This window comes from Quercus robur, chromosome 1, assembly GCF_932294415.1.
Source record: "Quercus robur chromosome 1, dhQueRobu3.1, whole genome shotgun sequence".
Taxonomy (NCBI): Eukaryota; Viridiplantae; Streptophyta; class Magnoliopsida; order Fagales; family Fagaceae; genus Quercus; species Quercus robur.
This window is the reverse complement of record NC_065534.1, coordinates 19,875,880-19,898,702: the sequence shown is the minus strand read 5'-3', so window position 1 is coordinate 19,898,702 and position 22,823 is coordinate 19,875,880. Positions and strand designations below refer to the sequence as shown.

Genomic DNA, 22,823 nt, shown 5'->3' with positions numbered 1-22,823 from the left:
AACTGAAAACACTGTAACAAAATAATTTTTAAATGTGTGAATAGTATCATGAGACCCATTTTTAATGAAAAAATTGCTGAAAAGTGAGATTTGTGGGTTCCATGATAGTTGATTAAAAGGTGTTGGAAAAGTTGCTGAGGTATTCACTGCTCACACTATATTAAGTCAACAATCACGGCAAAGGAAAAAAAAAAAATTTTAAATCTGAAACACGTGAAAGTCCAAACGTGGATGCAAAACGCAGAAATAATCCTATCCAAACACATACCTAGCTAGTCATAATGAGATTTAAAAACAATGCTTCCTTAGCCGTGTGGAACATGGCTTAGCATTATATCATTCTTTACAAGCAATCCCTAGCATCTCAAGTGATTAAGTAGGGATAGGATTTATACATCAGCTGTCACCATAATCGGTTACCCGAACGCGACACCCCCATTTTCAAGACTTGAAAGATTTATAGTAGCTACCATTTTACTGTGCATGCCATTAGTATTCACAGGCTTTCGAGGAATGGAATATTATTAAGCAGTATTTATGGTTCTACCTCTTTACTTAGCAACTGATTTCATGGTTTAGGTACTTTTTTTTATTATTATCATATGTGGTATATATTCTGCATTTTCTTGGTCATTTGACCAACGAGCATCACGTTGGCTTTGATTCAATTGCAAGTAGACGATGTGAATCTATGCTTTCTATGTTCCAATTGAGTACCATTTGCTTGGATGTGTTTGAAAGCCTGGAGATAACTTACAAAAAAATTATTTCTAGGTTTGGATTATAATTTTCTAAGGTATATATATACATTGATATATAACTCAAAAAAGAAAAACAAAAAAATAAGGATGTAGCTTGATTGACTATGTGCATTGATAACTCAAAAAATAAAAAATAAAACCGATACTAAAATACTTTATTCCATTAACTCATAAAAGTAGCTAGAAGACAAAACGTGATTAGAAATTCATGACAATATATATTGGATACAACAAATTACACGCATTGCTTCCGAAAGTAGACATTAAAATAAGATAAACAAGCTCGTGTGCCTATCTAAAGTAAGACATATAGTTGAATAACATGCATACGAAGAAAAATTGAGAATCTGAACTTTACATCTTAGAGGGTCATTGTTATTGCGAATGTTACATCTTACAGATTGCGACAATACGTATGTTCCCGCAAGACTGTTGCAAAATCAACCATTGCTATATCGTCATCAAACCCTGTAATATGAACATTTATGCCAACTAATTCCTACTGCCAAAGGCAAAGAATTACTAACTACCTAGTAAGATACCAAAAGCCAACGCCTAAGAAAACCAAGAAAACTATCACAACTAGCAAGAATCAAACTAAAAACACTGCCCCTGTAACATGGAATTATGCACACTCATTCCTACTGCCAAAGGCAAAGAATTACTACTACTACCTTGTGAGATACCAAAATCCAAGCCAAAGAAACCAAGAAAACGATCATTACTACCAAGAATCAAACCAGAAAGACTGTCAGTAACTCACAAAGAAGCCTTCTTTTGGTTCTTGAATGCATGCCATATCCATATATTGCTCGACTAATTATTGATTGGCCTCTGCTTGATGCCATGATCCAAATAGTCAAATGTTCTAAAGGAGATGACAAAGCAAAGCCTGTCCGTTTCTTTATGGCGGAACATCCACAACGTAACAAAATCTTTAAACTCTCGTAGGCCATGTCGATTACAGAATCTTGTCCACCCTTTAGTAAGCATATAGCGCTTCTGCTTGCCTGTACTTTGCTTGAACTGCATCGGAAATGCATTGCCTTGTACATCATACGCCGTGACTGGAATTCCTTGACGAATGACATTATGTCGCAGCTCTTCATTCCTTAACAATGGAAAGAGCAACTTTTCTACAGCTGTTTTGCTCAAGTAAAGACGATATTCCTTGAATTCTTTTTCTTGCAACTGCTTCTCAAAAAGTGTGGAGTATCTATTATTCTTAACTAAGCTGCCAAAATTTCTCTGAACTGGTGGCATCTTTGGGAGCTCATAGGCATAAATGTGGGATTCAAGCGTGATTTGAAGGCCTTCTGGTTTAGCATTTTCCTTTGGTTTTGGATTACTGGTTGCTCTACCATTATCAATAATACACTTTCTTTTCTTGTTCTTGTTCTGTGCCTCCAAAGTCGTAGCACTATCCTCATGATCTTTGGACGTGCTTGCCCTTGAGCCTTTACCCATATTTGCTTCTTTTCTGTTTCTTTTTCTATCCCCCACCATGGATTCTGTGAAAAGAAAGAGAAAACTTTTCTCAGAAGAGAAGAGAGTTTCGTGGAGCGATGAGAATTGTTTGTAATCTAAGAGACTTTCTTGGAGCGATGTGTAAAATGAAATGGCTGGAGATTTTTAATTAAGAACGATCTGCTTTGTAAACCCACAATTTATAGGAAATTTCTTTTAAGGAATAACGCGGCATGCAACCCAATGAGAAAATGCACAACTGATAGCTGCGCCTTATTCTTTTATGATTAGTTGCATGCAGCCCAGTATGTACACCAAATGAACCAAATCATAAGTATGGCCCATAGAGGACCCTGCCTAGCACCACAAAGAAACACACGATCTCACACTACACACTTACAAAAATGGGATTGATGCTTCTTTTCTTTTTCGGCAGCAAATTTTTAATATTTTTATGGAACTAATATTAGTATAATAAGTTAGACCCAAATTTTTAAATCTGATATACAGATTTTTTTTTTTTTTTTTTTTTTAATTTTAAGTTTGGAGGGCCATACCTCCCTTGGTCTCTTGTACTTGTTAATTCAGTAGTTGGGAACGATAGTAACCTAGAAAAGTTTACATGTATAATAGTTCCACCCCTAAACTGTGATAACCATATCAAAACAATAAACTCCTTTTTTTAAACCCTCAAATCACTTTTTTTTTGTAGAGTAACCTATATATCCATGGCTCAACAACAATATTCCTAGCTATTATTTGTCCTTACATATTAATGAAATTCTTATTTGCTCTTTAGTTACCCAATTTAAGTACAAAATAAAATAAAATTTAATATACATAAATAACATAACTCAAAATTTTAGGAGTTACTGTCGCTTCCTTAAAATTTTTCCCCAAAAATGGTTTCTTCTACAGGAGTCTGAGTATAAAATAGTGTGATGCACTATTAAGAAGGCAGAACTGCTGAATACATATCTCAAAGTAGACAAGAACCTGCCCTGAGGCTTGTATTTTCCGGAGAGTAATGCATCTTCTTCCCTTTTACAAGCCAACTAATAACTGCCAATATGCCTTCATTTGTAGGCACAAACCAATATAATTCTTTGAAAGATACCCAAATGCATGGAATCTCATTCAATTGATTATATGCACAATAGTGTGGTCGGACTTTTAGATAAATTTGACATAACACAATAAAACTGCTTATTTTATCACCACTTGGGTTTTACTTCAAGTTTTAACTTTTAAGGAGTGAGGTGGAGCAGAAGCCGAGCTTTTCTTCATTTTAATTATTAGTCAAAATATTGAGGTGGCTTAGGCGTGAATTAAGGAAGACTTAATTCACTTCTTCTCAATGTGTTTTCCCCTCATAATTGATTAAGGGCGAGCATGCACGTTGTTTGGGTTACTATATTGAGCTTAGATAATATATCAAGTAAAGTAAAGTCAAATTAATGAAGTGAATAGCTCAACCACTTTATTTATTTGAAGCTTTGCCAGAAAGCAGGGACGGACTCAGGATTTAGTGGGGCCGGAGTATAAAGGAAAAAAAAAATCCAAATATGCATTCATATTATATTAAAAAATTATAAATATTCAAAATCGTTATTCTAAATACATTAAGATGTAATTATTTACTAGTAAAGATAAAAACAAAAACAAAATAATGTTTTTTTAAAAGACTAGTTTTTTTTTTTATTGAAGTTAGAGAATTCACAGTGGTGATGCTAAAAATTTTAGCTTTTAGCACCTCAAAAATGTACTTTATCTATTTTACTACATCACTTTATAATACACCTAATATTAAATGTTCTATTTTTTTATCACTTTATTTAAAATAATATAAACAACTCATTAAAATAATAAGGGAAAAGAGAGAATTTGAGTTTTTTAATTGAATAAAAATATATAATCTTAATAAAATATTGTATTTTATTTTTAACAGCTTGTTACAGTTAACTAATATTTATACTAGTTTACTATAGTTGCAAAAAAATTAGTTTTAGTTTCTCCAATAACACATAACTTTTTGGTTTTTTGGTGGTAAAATAGTTTTTTTTTTTGTTAAAATACAATCACTATTGTGAATGTTTTTATTATTTTTGTTAAGTTTATGGGTTGGATAGTTACTATTTGGGTGAGGCTGGCTAGACTTATTGAGAAAAAGAGGGCTAAGGTTTTGGAATGGTGACTGAATTACAAAAATAAAATATATAATAATCATAAATAAATAAAAATTTGGACCCAAGGGGGGCCTGGGCCCCCACCTAGGTCCATCCCTGCCAGAAAGCTTCTACTTGTTGAAGTACGTTTTGCTTCCCCTAATTCCAAAACACAACAATAGACTTGCAACTATAGTATAGGAAAAAGCTTCTCTTTGATAGTGGTCAGTATGAGGTTTCGGAATGCATCTAATCATAGTTAGAGACTTAAAAGTCTATCTTTGCAAGGCGATTTGAAAAGGTGTATATCTTTCTTGTAGTGCCTTTCATTCCACTATTCTAATCAAGAAAGAATCTCTTCCAAATGACCAAGTCATAATGATATTTAAAAACAATGCCTCCTTGGCCGTGTGGAACATGGATTAGCATTATGTCATTTTTTACAAGCAATTACCAGCATCTCATTTTATTAGGTAGGGATAGGATTCATTCTTAGGCTATCACCACGTTCAGTTAACCGAATGTGACACCCCGCCTTTGAGACTTGGGGAATGTTTGGTATGTTGCAATAGCTTCTGTAATGGAATAGTTAAGTCATTTGGTTGCATCTTTATTATATGGATTAATTATTACATTGTAATAACTATTCTTTAAATTGAAGAATAGTTATTCCTCTTTAAAATGAATGTAATAGCTATTCCTTAGTGTATATAATAAGTTTTAAAATTAATATATTTCCAAAAATATAAATTTTTTTTTTTTTTGAGGAACAAATATAAAGTTTTCTTATACATTATCTTTTACAAGTTTTCCATATGTAACAACCAAACTTATGAATAGTAATAGTTATTCAATTACAATGTCTTCTATTCCCAGTAATAAAGATTACTATTCCTAATGTAATCTACATTCAATGTACCAAACGTACCCTTGAAAGATCTATAGTAGCTATTGTTTCATTGCCTCTAATATTCATATGTGATATTCATTCCACTACTTCTTAGTAACTGCTTTCTTGGTTTTCATGTAATTATAGTTACTCTTTTCTTGATCATATGTGATATTCACCAATATCTTAGTTATCTAACCAAGGAGTATCACGTTGGCTTTGAAGTAGTTGCAACCTGCAAGTAGGCGACTCGAATCTATGTTTTCTATGTTTCAATCGGGTACCATTTGCTTGGATGTGTTTTTTACCGATAACTTGCAGAAAAATTATTTCTAAGTTTGGATTTTAATTTTCTAAGGTGTGGGATAGAAAAAGAAATTTATATCTAATTTAACTTTTGACAATACCACACCATTCAATAAGTATTAATTTTGAAACTTTTACCATTTTAATACATTTTCTTTCTCTACACTCCCTACTTATCAAATTTAAGATAAATTGAATACTAACAAGTATTTTCAACATTTTTTTCTTTTTGGCATTTGTAAAACGTGAGTTTATAAATTGAATAAAAAATAATTTTTTATTAACACAAAATTTGCTTCCAGAAGTAGACATTAAAATAAGGAGATTAAATTCTATAAGGATGGGATGTAAAACTCATATTTTACACCATCAAATAAGTGATTGTCATGTCAGCATTTTACTTAAAATTCAATACATCCTACCACACCTAATAACATCTCAATAAATTCCCAATTTGGTTAGATTTATATATGGGTAACAAAATTGATTGAGTGTGATTGTGTTTATTCTTAAATATGTAATAAGATGATGTGGCATATTAGAATTAAAGGGTGTAAAACATGAGTTTTACACCATGTCCTTGTAGAATTTAATCTCTAAAATAAGATAAACAAACTCATGTGCCTCTCTAAAGTAAGACATATTGTTGAATAACATGCATACGAAGAACAATTGAGAATTTGAATTTTACATCTTAGAGGGTCACTGTTATTGCAAATATTACATCTTACAGATTGCTACAATATGTATTTTCCCGCAAGACTCTTGCAAAATCAACCATTGCCATTGAAACCCTGTAATATGAACATTTATGCCTACTAATTCCTACTGCCAAGTGCCAAAGGCAAAAAATTACTAACTAGCTAGTAAGATACCAAAAGCCAACGCCTAAGAAAACCAAGAAAACTATCACAACTAGCAAGAATCAAACTAAAAACACTGTCCCTGTAACTGCCAAAGGCAAAGAATTACTACTACTACCTAGTGAGATACCAAAAGCCAACGCCAAAGAAACCAAGAAAACGATCTTTACTATCAAGAATCAAACCAAAAAGACTGTCAGTAACTCACAAAGAAGCCTTCTTTTGGTTCTTGCATGCATGCCACATATCCATATTTTGCTCGACTAATTATTGATTGGCCTCGGCTTGATGCCATGATCCAAATCGTCAACTGTTCTTATGGAGATGACAAAGCAAAGCCTGTCCGTTTCTTTATGGCGGAACATCCACAACGTAACAAAATCTTTAAACGCTCGTAGGCCATGTTCATTACAGAATTCTGCCCACCCTCGAGTAAGTATATGGCGCTTATCCTTGCATGAAGTTTGCTTGAACTCCATCGGAAACGCATTGCCTTGTACATCATACGCCGTGACTGGAATTCCTTGACGAACGAAATCTTGCAGCACTTCATCGTTCAACAATGGAAAGAGGAACTTTCTTACAGCTCTTTGGCCCAAGAAAAGACGATAATGTTGCTTGATATCATTGTCTTGCAACTGCTTCTCAAAAGGTGTAGAGTATTCATTATTCTTAACTAAGCTGCCAATATCTCTCCTAACTGGTGGCATCTTTGGGAGCTCATAGGCATAAATGCGGGACTCAGGTGTGCTTTGAAGCCCTTTAGGTTTCGCATTTTCCTTTGGTTTTGGATTAATGGTTGCTCTACCATTGTCAACAACATACTTTCTTTTCTTGTTCTTGTTCTGTGCCTCCAAAGTCGTAGCACCATCCTCTTGATCTTTGGACGTGCTTGCCTTCGAGCCTTCACCCATACTTGCTTCTTTTCTGTTTCGTTTTCTATCCCCCACCATGGATTCTGTGATAAGAAAGAGAAACTTTCTCAGAAGAGGAGAGTTTCTTGGAGCGATCAGAATTGTTTGTAATCTGAGAGACTTTCTTGGAGCGATGTATAAAATGAAATGGCTGGAGATTTTTAATTAAGAACGATCTGCTTTGTAAACCCACAATTTATAGGAAATTTCTTTTATGGAATGACGTGACATGTAACCCAATATGTCACACAACCGTGCCTTCTCTATATATCTTTTATGAACAATTGCATGCAACCCAATATGTTATACAAAATAATGAATCCTTACAATAGTGTGGCTGGACTTTTTTATAAATTGACATAACACAATGAAACTGTTTATTTTATCACCACTTGGGTTTTAGTTCAAGTTTGGAGTGAGGTGGAGCAGAAGACGATCTTATGTTCAAAGCTTATAAGCAATAATTCTAGAGGATCAAATCCCATAAAGTTTCTCTCTCAAATATTTATATAAAAATAAAAGAGTCCCGCATAGTTTTTTACTCTCACTCGTCCGGTTTCATATATATATATATATATATATATATATATATATATATATATTCACAATATGACTCAAGAAATCACATATCCGTAATCATTGCACGCTACATAAGTTTATTGACAGTCAGTTCCGTAATTGGGGTCTCTCCTTGAGAGTCCCTTTTAGCACTGTAATCTTATCTCCTCTACTTTCAGTACGGGTTTCAATAAATCAAAGAATTCCGCATTTAAAATATAAAGGAAAAAAAAAAAAAAAATTCTTGTGCATCATGTTTATCCATCAAACAACCCCCTCCCCACCCCAACAGGTTCTCTCTCTCTCCCTAACCCCTTTTTATATTGTATTCCATTTCTTAAAGTAAACATTGCATTGCATTTTCCGTCCCTCCTGGAGATTATTGAAGGACGTTCAGCTTCTACACTTGTCAATCATCCAGAGTATGAACTTACATAGGATTTTTACATGACTGAGATTTCTAGCCACCAATGTATCCCAGCCGATGAAGGATCATCGCCAAAATTAGCATGCATATAGCCAGAATCAAGCCAGGTCTTCCCAGCAGCCAATTCTTTGTCTTCTTTACACCTTCCACTCCTCTTTGAAGCCTGTCTGCCCAACGCATCTGCACCAACAATTCACAGGAAACCAAAAAACTCACATTCATCATCAACTACAGTAACAGTAAGCTGTGCAAATTTTGGATCAGATGAGTTAGGTATATTTTCTCAAGAGGACTCCTTTATAGCCTGTAACTTCAAGGGACCTCATCTCCAATGACTGGTTTTTGAGTCAAACTTATACATCTAAAGACATTTTGAATCTTAAAACTTTCATTACATTACATAGGATGAGAGTGAAACAACATAAATTTCACTTAAATTGAGGGGTGCGTTATAGATTTTCTTTTCAATTCTGAGACAATCTATACCAAAAAAAAGTCTCATAATGTGGTTTTCACTTTTCTTTGATATTATTTTCATCCATCTTCCAAACATCAAGTCGATCCAGATCATATCTAATTCACTCATGACAATAGCAGTGACATTTCATAAATGACAATGATGCATGCCTTCTAAACACTTGAAGAAATATCTTCTTTATAAATTAAGGATGCAAAGATTTAGACAAACTGAACATATTCTAGAATGCTATATTGCAAATTAAAAATTTCTAGCTAGTTCTGTTATAAAGAATGAGACATGCATTAAAAATTTGGGTAAAGATTTGGTACCATTTTATCCAAGTCGTCTGGTGATAATGATGACATAGCTTGTTGAGCTTTTGCTGCATCTTCTCGAGAAAGCTTCATACCAAACTGTTCACTCATGTTTGCCATCATGTCTGGATTCATATTCTTAATCATTGATGTAAACATCTGCCAAAGATTGTGCAAATTTTATTCATGAACTCTTTTAGCCAGAGAAAATAATGTAATTCCATTGGCACAATAAACAATTCAAAGCAAAAACTCATCCTTGGGGCTATACTTTTTCAGTAACAAGCAGTATCCAGTGACCGAGTAATATCCAAAAGTGGAAACAAAAAATACACAGAAATCGAAAATTGTCATAACATATGTAGTCTGACTGCATCGAATAAAGTTTCAAATTAATGATAAAAATTAATATAGCATCTGACAGATTTTTTTTTTTTTTTTTTTGGGAAAAGAAAATTTTGATTTCAAACTGGGCTTCACTAAACATTTAAGAACATTTCACTAGGAAAAAAATTTTATTTTTAATCTACATAAAGCAACCAAACATCTAATTTATGCTTTTATAAAATCAACAAACCTGCCGCATTGCTGGATCTTTCATTTGATTTCTCATCTGTTCTTGCAAATCAGGAGTCGAGGATGGGAAGCTTGATGGAGTAGAAGTTCTTAAATTTGAAAACATATCATGAGATGAACTAGATTCACCGACAACACTAGATCTATTAACTACAGGATTTTCCTGGGCGGCTGAAGATTTTGGCCCAGTATCTGAAACCCCTTTTACAGCTGCTGCTGTAGGAACTGAGTCCATCCCTTTCAAAGAGGATGCCATTTCAAACATCTTCTGAAGGTCGTCCGGTGACATTTTATTCATCATATTAGTTGCTGTTTTAAGCATGTCAGGTGTCATATTTGGAGGAACTGAGCTGCCAGGATTATTATCTGAGGAACCTCCCGTAAAATATGGGTTCTCCCCCTGAAATGAAGAAGCCATTTCAAGCATTTTTTGAAGTTCTTCAGGTGACATCTTGCTGATCACATTTGATGCAGTCTTAACCATTTCAGGAGGTACCTCTCCAGATTTTCCAGAACTCATGGCAGCCAGTGTGTCCGGATCAACATTTGAAATAAAATTCTGGAACGATCTATAAAACAAATACACCATGCACACAAACAAAGGTTAGCTATCTTACGGATTTATAACTCAATGACTGTACAGAACATAGAAACAGATGCATTAACAGGACAAGACCTTTAGAAATTAGAATTCAGCAGGGGGAAATATATATATATATATATATTCCCAATAGGACTACATCTTATTTCAAGATTAAATTCAGTTCTGAGACAACTTGTTGCAAAATATAGCCTGAACCAGTGTTGTTAAAAGCGCTAAGCGCACTTAAGCGCAAAGGCCTCCTGGAGCCTAGGCGCGAAGCACAAAGCGCAAGCGCACGCCTGATCGATGTGAAGCGCACATTTTAAAAAAAAATTATTAATGATCAATACAACAATCAAGTGATCAATTAATCATATAAATTACAATAAAACATTTTATATAATTTATATAACATTTATATAATTCTATTGTGCTTTACAAAATATATGCAACCATGATATTTGATGGCCATGATTACAAAACATGGTTGAATCAAAAAAAAAATTTTTTTGATAGGTAATCAAAAATCTTATATTAAAGAGGGAAAAAAAATAAAAGAGAAGTACAAGATGTTCATGATGATGAACAACAACACAAAACAACACAACACAACAGCAAGAGGGAAGTCAGGAAACTAAGCTAAGGGAAGGCATAAACTTAGAGAGAGAAGAACACTCTGTAAAACCCCAACAACAAGACCACTCTAATAGACTGCGTTGGCATAAAATCTTTAACTCCTCCAACATTTTCTCTTTATCTTCAAAAGATCGACGATTTAAGTAATGTTAAGATCGACGATAGAAGTATAGAACCAAGAAGGCAAAGGCTAAAAAGTACTAGAATGTTAAGTAATGTTATCTTTGTGAGTGTCTGATTTAGTGTTTGTTTGAGTGGTTGTGGTTAAAAGTTCAAAAATATCTAAAGAGATAGGCTTAGGTGTATGGTGGCACACCACACTATTAGTTTTTATATATTAAATCAATGGCTTATATCAAACATATTTAGATTTAATGGCTAAAAATCAAATCAGGATTTTTTTTTAAAAAAAATTACAAAAAGCTCAAAAAAGCGCGCTTAAAGCTTAATAAAAAAGCTCAAAAAAGCGCGCTTTTGTGAGGGCGCTTTGCTTTAAAGGAAAAATGAATGCACTGCTATGGAAAAGTAGTCAGGTGAAAATTGATGTTCATCCAATATCCACTCTTAATAACTTTTATTTTGCCAAACAAAACTATTGCATTATCAAATTACTACATCCTCCATGATATATTGGGCTTAAGCATGGAATTTTATACCAACCATTAGATTTTTCTCTGCAGTACATAATGTAAATTATTCATAGTAATGGTAATTATGTATTACTGTATCTTAGAGGATCCATGATAGCAAATAACAAAAGTCAATGTAGAAAACAAGAACAAACACCTCACCAAATACTCCAAAACTAAATGAGGTCCGTAATATGTTATGGTCACATGCAAGTAATCTTTAACAAGAAATTATAATTAGACAAGCAGGCAATAACTCTTTTATGGACGCAAACAAACCTGATTGTGTCTGGGTCATCTTTCAAAGCATGCAAAGACTCAGAATTGGACATAATACCCCCTCTGTTAACTGTACTTTGACTCTTAGCAGAGTCACCATTTTGATGTGGCTGTACCACTGAATGCTCCATGGATGAGCTTTTATGATTTTCGGAATTGACAGTCTCAACCTCTTCAGTAATTTCTTCAATCACTAAACCTATTAAACAAGCAAAGATTAATAATAAGTCAAAAGATTGTATATCTGGGATATATATGCTATAGATCTCACTCATTTAAGAAGTTAATACAGGGACCCCAAAAAAAGGAAAAACAAAAAAAACAAGAAAGGAACATACCTCTTCGTGCATGCCCACCCCCTTCTTTGGCCAATTTTTCCTTTGCATCCCTATGTCAGCAATTTGATACCATTTAACTTGTCAATTTTGACAGCTCAGATTCTTAATGTTAAAACTGAGAGTTAAATAACTTATAAGAGGGAATGTGAAATCCAAAAAATCAAGAATCCTGATTTCTGAAATATAAGAGCCATTTATAGGATTAGCAACAGTCTTAATGGTATAAACCGTAGGCTTAAAGAAGTAAAACATGATATGTTTAAAATTTTGTGATTTGCAAACTATTTGGATTAATTATCAACTGATTCTCAGTGGAAAAAATAAAAAATTTCTTTCTTTTTTAAGATCTCAAAGATTAGCTGTTATTGCATATGGTTCACCACTCAAACCAAGTCCAAAGGACTCACATTGATGCATACATCAGCTGTACGTATGACATGTTCACTAAATACTTTCATTATTCTTTGGTTGATAGATAGAGATTGAGAGAGGAGCACACCTTAAAACTTCTGCAATTGTTTCATCATCTGGGGAAACTTCAAGTGCCTTGCTCAAATCAGACACAGCATCCTAACATATTCAGAAATGCCATTAGATAACACAAGCAAATCAGCATACAGTTACATTAATATATACATCCTTCAAAGACCAATTAGTTAATCACTGCATATAAATACATAGAACTCACTTCTAATTGACCAAGTTCTTTGTATGCTTGTCCTCTTCGGTAAAGAGCTTTGATATTGTTCGCATCATATGCCAAAACCTGAAGTAATAAAAGAACTAAATAACTTAGATTAAAGGTGGAAAGACACTTACAGGCATGCAATAAAAAAATAGTGTCCACTTACATAGGCAGCATAAAGCAAGACAAAAGGAAATATGTTAGCTTATGTTCTCGGATACTCTTCCTAGTTATATTATCAGTTATGCTAGGCTCCCTAATTTATTAGTTTCAATTACTACATATTGTTTTATCAGTGGGTATTGTTACGCCAAAATGTATGGATATAGACATGATCAATTGACAACCAATATCATATAACAAAATGATACCAGAAGAGAAAAATGACTTCTTCATACCTCAGAGCCTTCATTTATGCATTCATCATACTGTCTTGTTTTCAAATAACACGACATCAAGTTGAGCGAGCATGCCAACAGAACTGTTCTGCCTTTGGAGGATAAAATGCCTTGTAAATTTTTCTTTGCCTAAGATTTAGAGAGCAAAAACAATTTTATATCAGTCAAAAGGGACTCCACACCCAGCAAGAGAACAATCTCTTGGACCAATAACAAAAATAAATGAATGTATGAATGAGTAAATAAAAGGTTCAAACAGAAACAAAAGTTCACTTACAAGCAAATATTTCTCTGAGGCATCACTGAACCTTCCCTGGTTGTGAAGCTCATTCCCCTGCCAAATTGAAAATAAATCCATAAATGCATGGTAGACATGGACCAAGCCAAGAGGGTTGAAGGGGGGCTATCACCCGTCTACCCACTTCTAACCCCAACCAGAAAAAATTTGACTCATGTCATTTGGATAAATGCACCCCCAACAACCCTCCCCTAAGAAATGCCACTCAATGACTTCTCTAAACCCAAAATTCTTTCCTTTTAGAGAATCGATATATATATATCTTAAATGCTGTGGGTCTTATATTTGAAAAGTGATATACAAGTGAATTTTAAATTTTTATTCTCTTTTAAAATTCTTTCCGTATTATTAAAGCAATACCCCTTTTAAGGTGAATTTGGATTTAAAGATAAAGAGAATTTTCCTCCAACTCACTACATAGAAACTCAAATAAGCATCCACTTGTATTTTCAGTCACATGACCTACTTAATAGTCACATTCCTTTTTAAATGAGTTAGTAAACCATGTGATTTATTACACGTGGATGATCTTATAATCCACCATGTAATGGTATGGAAGAGATTCCTCCAAGCCAAATTGGAGTAAAACTTTGCCCGTTAAAGAATATATTTGACATTTTTTTGCATTAATTTATTCTCTCAATTTACACTTAAGTATTCAAATGACATGTTTAAAACTTTAAATTTTTTTATATTAAAATTAACATTTTAATCTAATCAAGGTGGGCCAAATGTATTCTTTTCCACCGTTCTATTCTATCTGAAGTCCCTGTTATCTCCTTAATTGACATATCCTTTTTTACTATCAATGCATTCCTTTTTACATCCTCAGCTTCAAAGTGAAGAGCCCTCACAAGCACAAGATGATTAGGCCCTCAAACTAATATCATGTTTGTCAAGCACAGGTCTTAATCATTGTAAAGAAATTGATCCATATTTAACATAGACAAATGGATAGCTATTACTTGAGATGGTTACAAAATATACCTTTTTCTTCAGCACCTCAGCTGCACTCAACTCATAGCTCATCTGAGCATCAGCACGGGCACGCATAGCTGCTATCTCTTCGGGCGATGCATTAGCCATCTTCTCACCAATCTCAGCCATCTCCTCGGGACGGGTATGCTTCAACTGCTCTGCAGCCATCTTCAAGTCTTCAGGATTCATGTTCTTCATGCCTTCAGTGGCCATCTTCATCAAATCTGGATTAGACATCATCTGCAATGCCATTCACATAAGATACCCATATAAAAACAATAACTATAACCAACAAAACCATACAATTTAAAGATCCCAAAAAAAAAAAAATTCAAATGTGGGTTTCTAATTATAGCCCCAATCACACCCAATTCGACCATAATTCAAACACATCAATACCCAGAACTTGAAATGAAAATTTCTGAGATACCCAGTTCTCAAAACTCAGAATTTAATCAAATCAGCAGATTATGTAATCAAAATAAAAAGCTAATAACACCAAAACAGAAAATTAGAGGCATAGATTGAATGGTTAGGTAGAAACCTGTTGTTGGATTCGAGCGAAATCGGCAGGTGACATTCGACTCATCTGCTCCTGAGCGAGCCTTATCATCTCTGGATCCATCATTCCGTTAAACATTCTTCTTCTCTCTCGCTCTCTCTCTCTCCAAACTTCAATTACAGAAAGATCAAAATCTCAAACCCACAAAAATTCTAACAATAACAGCTTCTTCTTCTTCTTCTTCTTCTTCTTCTTGTGATTCTGCTTCTGCAGAAAGATAGAGATCTGAGAGAGTTGGTTTTTAAATTTGGGAATTTACTTTTGGTTGGGGAGTTTCAGTTTCTGTTTTTCAGTTTGGGTTTTAGGAAATGATTAATGAATGAATAATTGCCGAACAATAATAAATATTTGTAGCAGAGCTGGTAATTTTATTAGAGGCTGCGAGTCACGCGCCCACCAAAACTGAACCTAAAAATTTTATTTTCAACTTAAAGGTCCAACTGGAAACATAAGTCTACTCTCCAAAGAATCGAATAAGCGTTTGGTTTCTACTTTTAAAATTACCTTTATGCCCCTCTTCTTTTTATTTTATTTCCAGTCACTGCCAGCGAATGCGAATGCGACTGCAAATGCTGATGAAACCCCCCTCTCATCATCAGTAAGTTTATTTCCAGGTGTCTCACACTTTTGTAACTTTTAATAAAATAAAATGAAGCCACATCAGATCTCACTATCTTTAAGTTTATCTCCACTTTCTTTCTTCTTTTGGTTAATATATCTAACTTACTTTTCACTTTCCTAGATCTTACTTATCCCTTAATCTTATGCTTTTTTTTTTTTTTTTTGGGTTGAGAAAACCCTTAATCTTTTTTTTTGATAAACAAAACCCTTAATCTTAAACTAAGTAAAGATGATATGATATAGTGGGTTTAAATTAGCTTAACTGGTAAAGTTTTTGATAGTTGAATAAGAGATCTAGGATTCAATCTTCGCCTACACCAAAAACCAATTGGTATCTTGGTATGATGAAAAATAAGGACAACCCAACATAATTTAGGGTCTTTTATATGTAAACATTAATTAAATAAAATTATTTAATACTAATTAAATTAAGACTAATTTGATCCATTAAATTTATAAATTGACGAGTAATACTAACTGAACTAAATTTAATTTCATATAAATGATTGAATATCATAGTTGAAGCATAAATTTTAACCAAAAAAAAAAAAAAACTTACTTTAACTTGAATATATGACGATGCTAAATTGTGATCTATTTTTTTTTTTTTTTTTTTGAAAACAAATCAGGAATTCATTCATCATTCAAAAAACTGGCATCCAAGTACAAGGCTTCAAGGGCTGGGGGTGGGGATTCCTCAAGCCATACAAGTTCATCATCTAAGTGACTAGCAAAACGTGTAAGGCTTTGAGCCACGGAGTTGGCACTTTTATTAACACACCCAATAGTACAGCTTCTAAACCCAACAACTAGCGTGCGAATATCGTCGTATATGTGTCCTAGTCGTGATCTGTCTAACCGTAGAGAAGCAATAGCCTTCATTACCATTGCATTATCCCCCTCGATCACTAGGTCCATGAACCCCGCATCCATGGCAAACTCAACCACTTTCCGACATGCTAACGCTTCTGCTTCTTCACTGTTTGCCACTGTCAGGCCACGAGCTGACAGGCTAGCCATCACTTCTCCCAAGCTATTCCTTACAATAACACCCACACCTAATAATCTTGTACCATCAAATATTGCCACATCGAAGTTAAGTTTATACACTGATCCTGTGGGAGGTCTCCAAACTTGCACCGATCTCGGATTTGTCAAAACAGCCAACTGAGCTGCGATCCCTTGAATTCATCCACATACTCCCTTGCACGTTTGTTCAAGAGTGTTGAGTTCTATATTTTACCTCCATGCAGCACCGAGTTACGTTGGTTCCATATTACCCAACACTGAACCCAAAATAACTCTTGCTCTTCACTAGGCAGATTAATAATGACCTCCACCACCAGCTGCATGAAGTCCATTTGCCCGGTTCTAGCTTTCTGCAACCTCCTTAAACTCCTAGCCCATACATATTGCGCCACCCCGCACTACCATAGAACATGAAGAATAGAATCTGAGTCCCCTTTACAACACTCACAACCGTCATCCATTATTACTCTGCGCCGAGCCAAATTCTTCCGAGTTGGTAGCACATTTTGGCGGGCCCTCCACCCAAAGACTTTTATTTTGTTTGGAAGATGTAGCTTCCACAAGTGCCTCCAAACCAAGCTTCCATATACTTCCCTATAGCTCTCCTCCATACCAGCCTCTTGTCTTGCTATTCGTCTAGCAATGTGATACCCCGATCTCACAGTATATTCTCCATTTTTTGAATGCAACCACATGAGCAAATCAGCTGCATTTCTATGGCTCAATGGCATGCTTAAAATGGTTTTGGCATCCTCCATATGAAAATTAGCTTCAATAAACTCCTAGTCCCATAACTTGCTCCTCCAATCAATAAGATCAGCCACTCGCCATTCCCACACCTCCTCCAATGGTGGGTAAAGAACCTTATTTGTTGGGTGATTAAGTATCCATTTATCCTTGGTGACCCATATGGAAGCCCCATCTCCAACTCGCCAACAACACCCATGTTTTAAGATAGGTTGAGTAGCCATTAAACTCTTCCATACATAAGAGCTATTGGCATCCTCCATATGCAAATTAGCTTCAATAAACTCCTAGTCCCATAACTTGCTCCTCCAATCAATAAGATCAGCCACTCGCCATTCCCACACCTCCTCCAATGGTGGGTAAAGAACCTTATTTGTTGGGTGATTAAGTATCCATTTATCCTTGGTGACCCGTATGGAAGCCCCATCTCCAACTCGCCAACAACACCCATGTTTTAAGATAGGTTGAGTAGCCATTAAACTCTTCCATACATAAGAGCTATTAGGCACATCTGAAGCTTCGAGGAAGCAACACCTAGGGCTGTACAAGGTGCGGTGCGGCCAATTTTTGTGGCCGTTTCTGCACCACACTGGAATCTTCGGTTTCCTAAAAACCCAAGCCGTTGTCACGCCTGAGGAACGATTCTCCGGCAACCTCGATGGCAATTCCAATCGGCGCGGTGGTCGGTGTCCACTTGTCTATCACACACAGAGAGGAAGAGATATCTAAATTCTAAACCCAAAAAACTAGAGGATTCAAACCAGAAATCAAAACTTAGATCAATCAAAAGATTCAATACCCATTCTCCGGAAACCTCGGTGGCAATTCCAGTCGGCGCGGTGGTCGGTGTCCACCTGTCTATCACACACAGAGAGGAAGAGATATCTAAATTCTAAACCCAAAAAACTCAAGGATTCAAACCACAAATCAAAACTTAGATCAAATCTAAATATCAAAAGATTCAATACCCATCACAAACCCAAATATTAAAACCCATTACAAACCACCTATTTGAGTCTGACTGAGCTGAGTGATGGAGTGAGTGGAGTCTTAGAGAATGAGAGCAAAAAGTCTAAAAAAGCGAGAGAGACAAGTTAGAGTGTTAGACAACCGGGAACGGTGTGCGGCTCAGAGAAAACAAGAAAAAAAAAAAACTGATACAATGACTTAAAAGTGCAGAAGTCTAAAGAGTGAAAAGGAGAAATGACTAATGAGAGTAGCTGAGTAGGAAATAACTCAACAAAAAAGACTTGTACGGTTGAGATCAAAAGAGAAAGAAAAAAAATTTGTACAGTGACTGACTCAAACAGCGACAGGCATCATTTTTTATTTTTTATTTTTTTCAAAAAACGCAAGTGCTAGAGAATGATTAACCCATGCGGCATTTTTTATTTTTTTAATATTTTTTTTTTCAAAAAACTCAAGTGGCATGACTGTAACCACTAACCCATACGGCCATACAACATTTTTTATATTTTTTTAATTTTTATTTTCAAAAAATGTATCTGGGAGACACAGACTTATAGACTAGACCACTCAAATATTTCCTCTGACACACGTTTTGAACTGAGAAAAGTAGCTCACAGCCTCACACACGTTAACTTCCTTTTTAAATTAAAATTTCTTTTTGATAAGGACTTTAGGCCTGTACATTCATGGATAAGAATTCAAAATTTATTTTATAAGAACGTCCCTATTCATGGATGAACGTTAGGCCTCTTATGGTTCTTACAATGTTAGGCCTCTCCTTCTTCAGTTCTTCTTATACATATTAACATATATATAAAACATGCTCGGGTCAGTTCGGTCTTTGTCGGTGTGCACATCTCAGCGCCGATGGCCATACCGGTTTGACGTTGGTACTAAAAATCTACCGCTGATCACCTTGCTGAAAACCTTTGGCAGAGTTCTGAGCCGGGCAGAGCGGTGCGGTCAGACCGGTTTTGTCAGTGCCGGTATATCCTTGAACAGGCCTAGCTACACCGTGGGAAGTAACGTGCTTTAAAGCACTCATATAGCAAAGAGCCTTGGTCTTGGAGTAATCTCCAACCTTGTTTTGCTAGAATTGCAAGTTTGAAATTTCTCAGATCTCTGAATCTCATCCCACCTTCCTTTTTAGGTTTAGATAATGCACTCCAACTCTTCCAACGAATTTTCTTCTCATCTCCAATCTGACCCCACCAAAACCTAGCACAAATTGCGTTAAGTTCATTGCAAAGCTTGGCCAGTAAAAGGAATACTCTCATTGTATAAGTAGGGATTGATTGGGCAACCGCTTTAATCAATACTTCCTTACCAACTCTAGAGAGTAATTTACCCTTCCAACCTTGAATCTTCTTCCAAACTCTATCCTTCAAGAAAGAAAAAGTTTGATATTTTGCCCTTCCAACCAAAGTAGGAAATCCCAAATAAGACTCAAAAAAGAGAATGAGAGCAAAAAGTCTTAGAGAATGAGAGCAAAAAGTCTAAAAAAGAGAGACAGACAAGTTAGAGTGTTAGACAATCAGGAACGGTGTGCGGCTGAGAGAAAACAAGAAAAAAAAAATTTGATACAATGACATAAAAGTGTAGAAGTCTAAAGAGTGAAAAGGAGAAATGACTGATGAGAGTAGCTGAGTAGGAAATAACTCAACAAAAAAGACTTGTACGGTTGAGATCAAAGGAGAAAGAAAAAAAATTTGTACAGTGACTGGCTCAAACAGCGACAGGCATCATTTTTTATTTTTTTCAAAAAACGCAAGTGCAAGAGAATGATTAACCCATGCGGCATTTTTTATTTTTTTAATATTTTTTTTTTCAAAAAACTCAAGTGGCATGATTGTAACCACTAACCCACACGGCCATACAACATTTTTTATATTTTTTTAATTTTTATTTTCAAAAAATGTATCTGGGAGACACAGACTTATAGACTAGACCACTCAAATATTTCCTCTGACACACGTTTTGAACTGAGAGAAGTAGCTCACAACCTCACACACGTTAACTTCCTTTTTCAATTAAAATTTCTTTTTGATAAGGACTTTAGGCCTGTACATTCATGGATAAGAATTCAAAATTTATTTTATAAGACGTCCCTATTCATGGATGAACGTTAGGCCTCTTCTGGTTCTTAGAACGTTAGGCCTCTCCTTCTTTAGTTCTTCTTATACATATTAACATATATATAAAACATGCTCGGGTCGGTTCGGTCTTTGTCGGTGTGCACATCTCGGCGCCGATGGCCACACCGATTCGACGTCGGCACTGAAAATTTACCGCCAATCACCTTGCTGAAAACCTTTGGCGGAGCTCTAAGTCGGGCAGGGCGGTGCGGTCAGACCGGTTTTGTCAGTGCCGGTATATCCTTGAACAGGCCTAGCTACGCCGTGGGAAGTAACGTGCTTTAAAGCACTAATATAGCAAAGAGCCTTGGTCTTGGAGTAATCTCCAACCTTGATTTGCTAGCATTGCAAGGTTGAAATTTCTCAGATCTCTAAATCCCATCCCACCTTCCGTTTTAGGTTTAGATAATGCATTCCAACTCTTCCAACGAATTTTCTTCTCATCTCCAATCTGACCCCACCAAAACCTAGCACAAATTGCGTTAAGTTCATTGCAAAGCTTAGCCAGTAAAAGGAATACTCTCATTGTATAAGTAGGGATTGATTGGGCAACCGCTTTAATCAATACTTCCTTACCAACTCTAGAGAGTAATTTACCCTTCCAACCTTGAATCTTCTTCCAAACTCTATCCTTCAAGAAAGAAAAAGTTTGATATTTTGCCCTTTCAACCAAAGTAGGAAATCCCAAATAAGACTCAAAAAAGAGAATGAGAGCAAAAAGTCTAAAAAAGAGAGATAGACAAGTTAGAGTGTTAGACAACCAGGAACGGTGTGCGGCTGAGAGAAAACAAGAAAAAAAAAATATGATACAATGACTTAAAAGTGCAGAAGTCTAAAGAGTGAAAAGGAGAAATGACTGATGAGAGTAGCTTAGTAGGAAATAACTCAACAAAAAAGACTTGTACGGTTGAGATCAAAGGAGAAAGAAAAAAAATTTATACAGTGACTGGCTCAAACAGCGATAGGCATCATTTTTTATTTTTTATTTTTTTCAAAAAACGCAAGTGCAAGAGAATGATTAACCCATGCGGCATTTTTTATTTTTTTAATATTTTTTTTTTCAAAAAACTCAAGTGGCATGATTGTAACCACTAACCCACACGGCCATACAACATTTTTTATATTTTTTTAATTTTTATTTTCAAAAAATGTATCTGGGAGACACAGACTTATAGACTAGACCACTCAAATATTTCCTCTGACACACGTTTTGAACTGAGAGAAGTAGCTCACAGCCTCACACACGTTAACTTCCTTTTTCAATTAAAATTTCTTTTTGATAAGGACTTTAGGCCTGTACATTCATGGATAAGAATTCAAAATTTATTTTATAAGACGTCCCTATTCATGGATGAACGTTAGGCCTCTTCTGGTTCTTAGAACGTTAGGCCTCTCCTTCTTTAGTTCTTCTTATACATATTAACATATATATAAAACATGCTCGGGTCGGTTCGGTCTTTGTCGGTGTGCACATCTTGGCGCCAATGGCCACACCGATTCGACGTCGGCACTAAAAATCTACCGCCAATCACCTTGCTGAAAACCTTTGGCGGAGCTCTAAGCCGGGCAGGGCGGTGCGGTCAGACTGGTTTTGTCAGTGCCGGTATATCCTTGAACAAGCCTAGCTACGCCGTGGGAAGTAACGTGCTTTAAATCACTCATATAGCAAAGAGCCTTGGTCTTGGAGTAATTTCCAACCTTGATTTGCTAGCATTGCAAGGTTGAAATTTCTCAGATCTCTGAATCCCATCCCACCTTCCTTTTTAGGTTTAGATAATGCACTCCAACTCTTCCAACGAATTTTCTTCTCATCTCCAATCTGACCCCACCAAAACCTAGCACAAATTGCGTTAAGTTCATTGCAAAGCTTGGCCAGTAAAAGGAATACTCTCATTGTATAAGTAAGGATTGATTGGGCAACCGCTTTAATCAATACTTCCTTACCAACTCTAGAGAGTAATTTACCCTTCCAACCTTGAATCTTCTTCCAAACTCTATCCTTCAAGAAAGAAAAAGTTTGATATTTTGCCCTTCCAACCAAAGTAGGAAATCCCGAATAAGACTCAAAAAAGAGAATGAGAGCAAAAAGTCTTAGAGAATGAGAGCAAAAAGTCTAAAAAAGAGAGACAGACAAGTTAGAGTGTTAGACAACCAGGAACGGTGTGCGGCTGAGAGAAAACAAGAAAAAAAAAATCTGATACAATGACTTAAAAGTGCAGAAGTCTAAAGAGTGAAA

General features: G+C 35.4%; 2 protein-coding genes across 2 annotated transcripts; both read right to left on the bottom strand.

Annotated features, from left to right (window-relative positions):
• Positions 1-1,577: 1,577 nt before the first annotated feature.
• LOC126729429 (putative B3 domain-containing protein At4g03170) lies at positions 1,578-2,228 on the bottom strand. Its single transcript, XM_050434905.1, has one exon. The coding sequence runs from the start codon at positions 2,226-2,228 to the stop codon at positions 1,578-1,580; it is 651 nt and encodes a 216-aa protein (XP_050290862.1).
• Positions 2,229-7,975: 5,747 nt separating this feature from the next.
• LOC126724601 (outer envelope protein 61) lies at positions 7,976-15,485 on the bottom strand. Its single transcript, XM_050429077.1, has 11 exons — positions 15,069-15,485; positions 14,534-14,764; positions 13,526-13,582; positions 13,249-13,377; positions 12,854-12,931; positions 12,665-12,735; positions 12,166-12,215; positions 11,828-12,026; positions 9,702-10,269; positions 9,140-9,283; positions 7,976-8,530 (listed from the first exon to the last, which is right to left on the bottom strand). Exons 1-11 carry the CDS (start codon positions 15,162-15,164, stop codon positions 8,384-8,386), a joined length of 1,770 nt encoding a protein of 589 aa, XP_050285034.1. The 5' UTR covers positions 15,165-15,485; the 3' UTR covers positions 7,976-8,383.
• Positions 15,486-22,823: the final 7,338 nt, after the last annotated feature.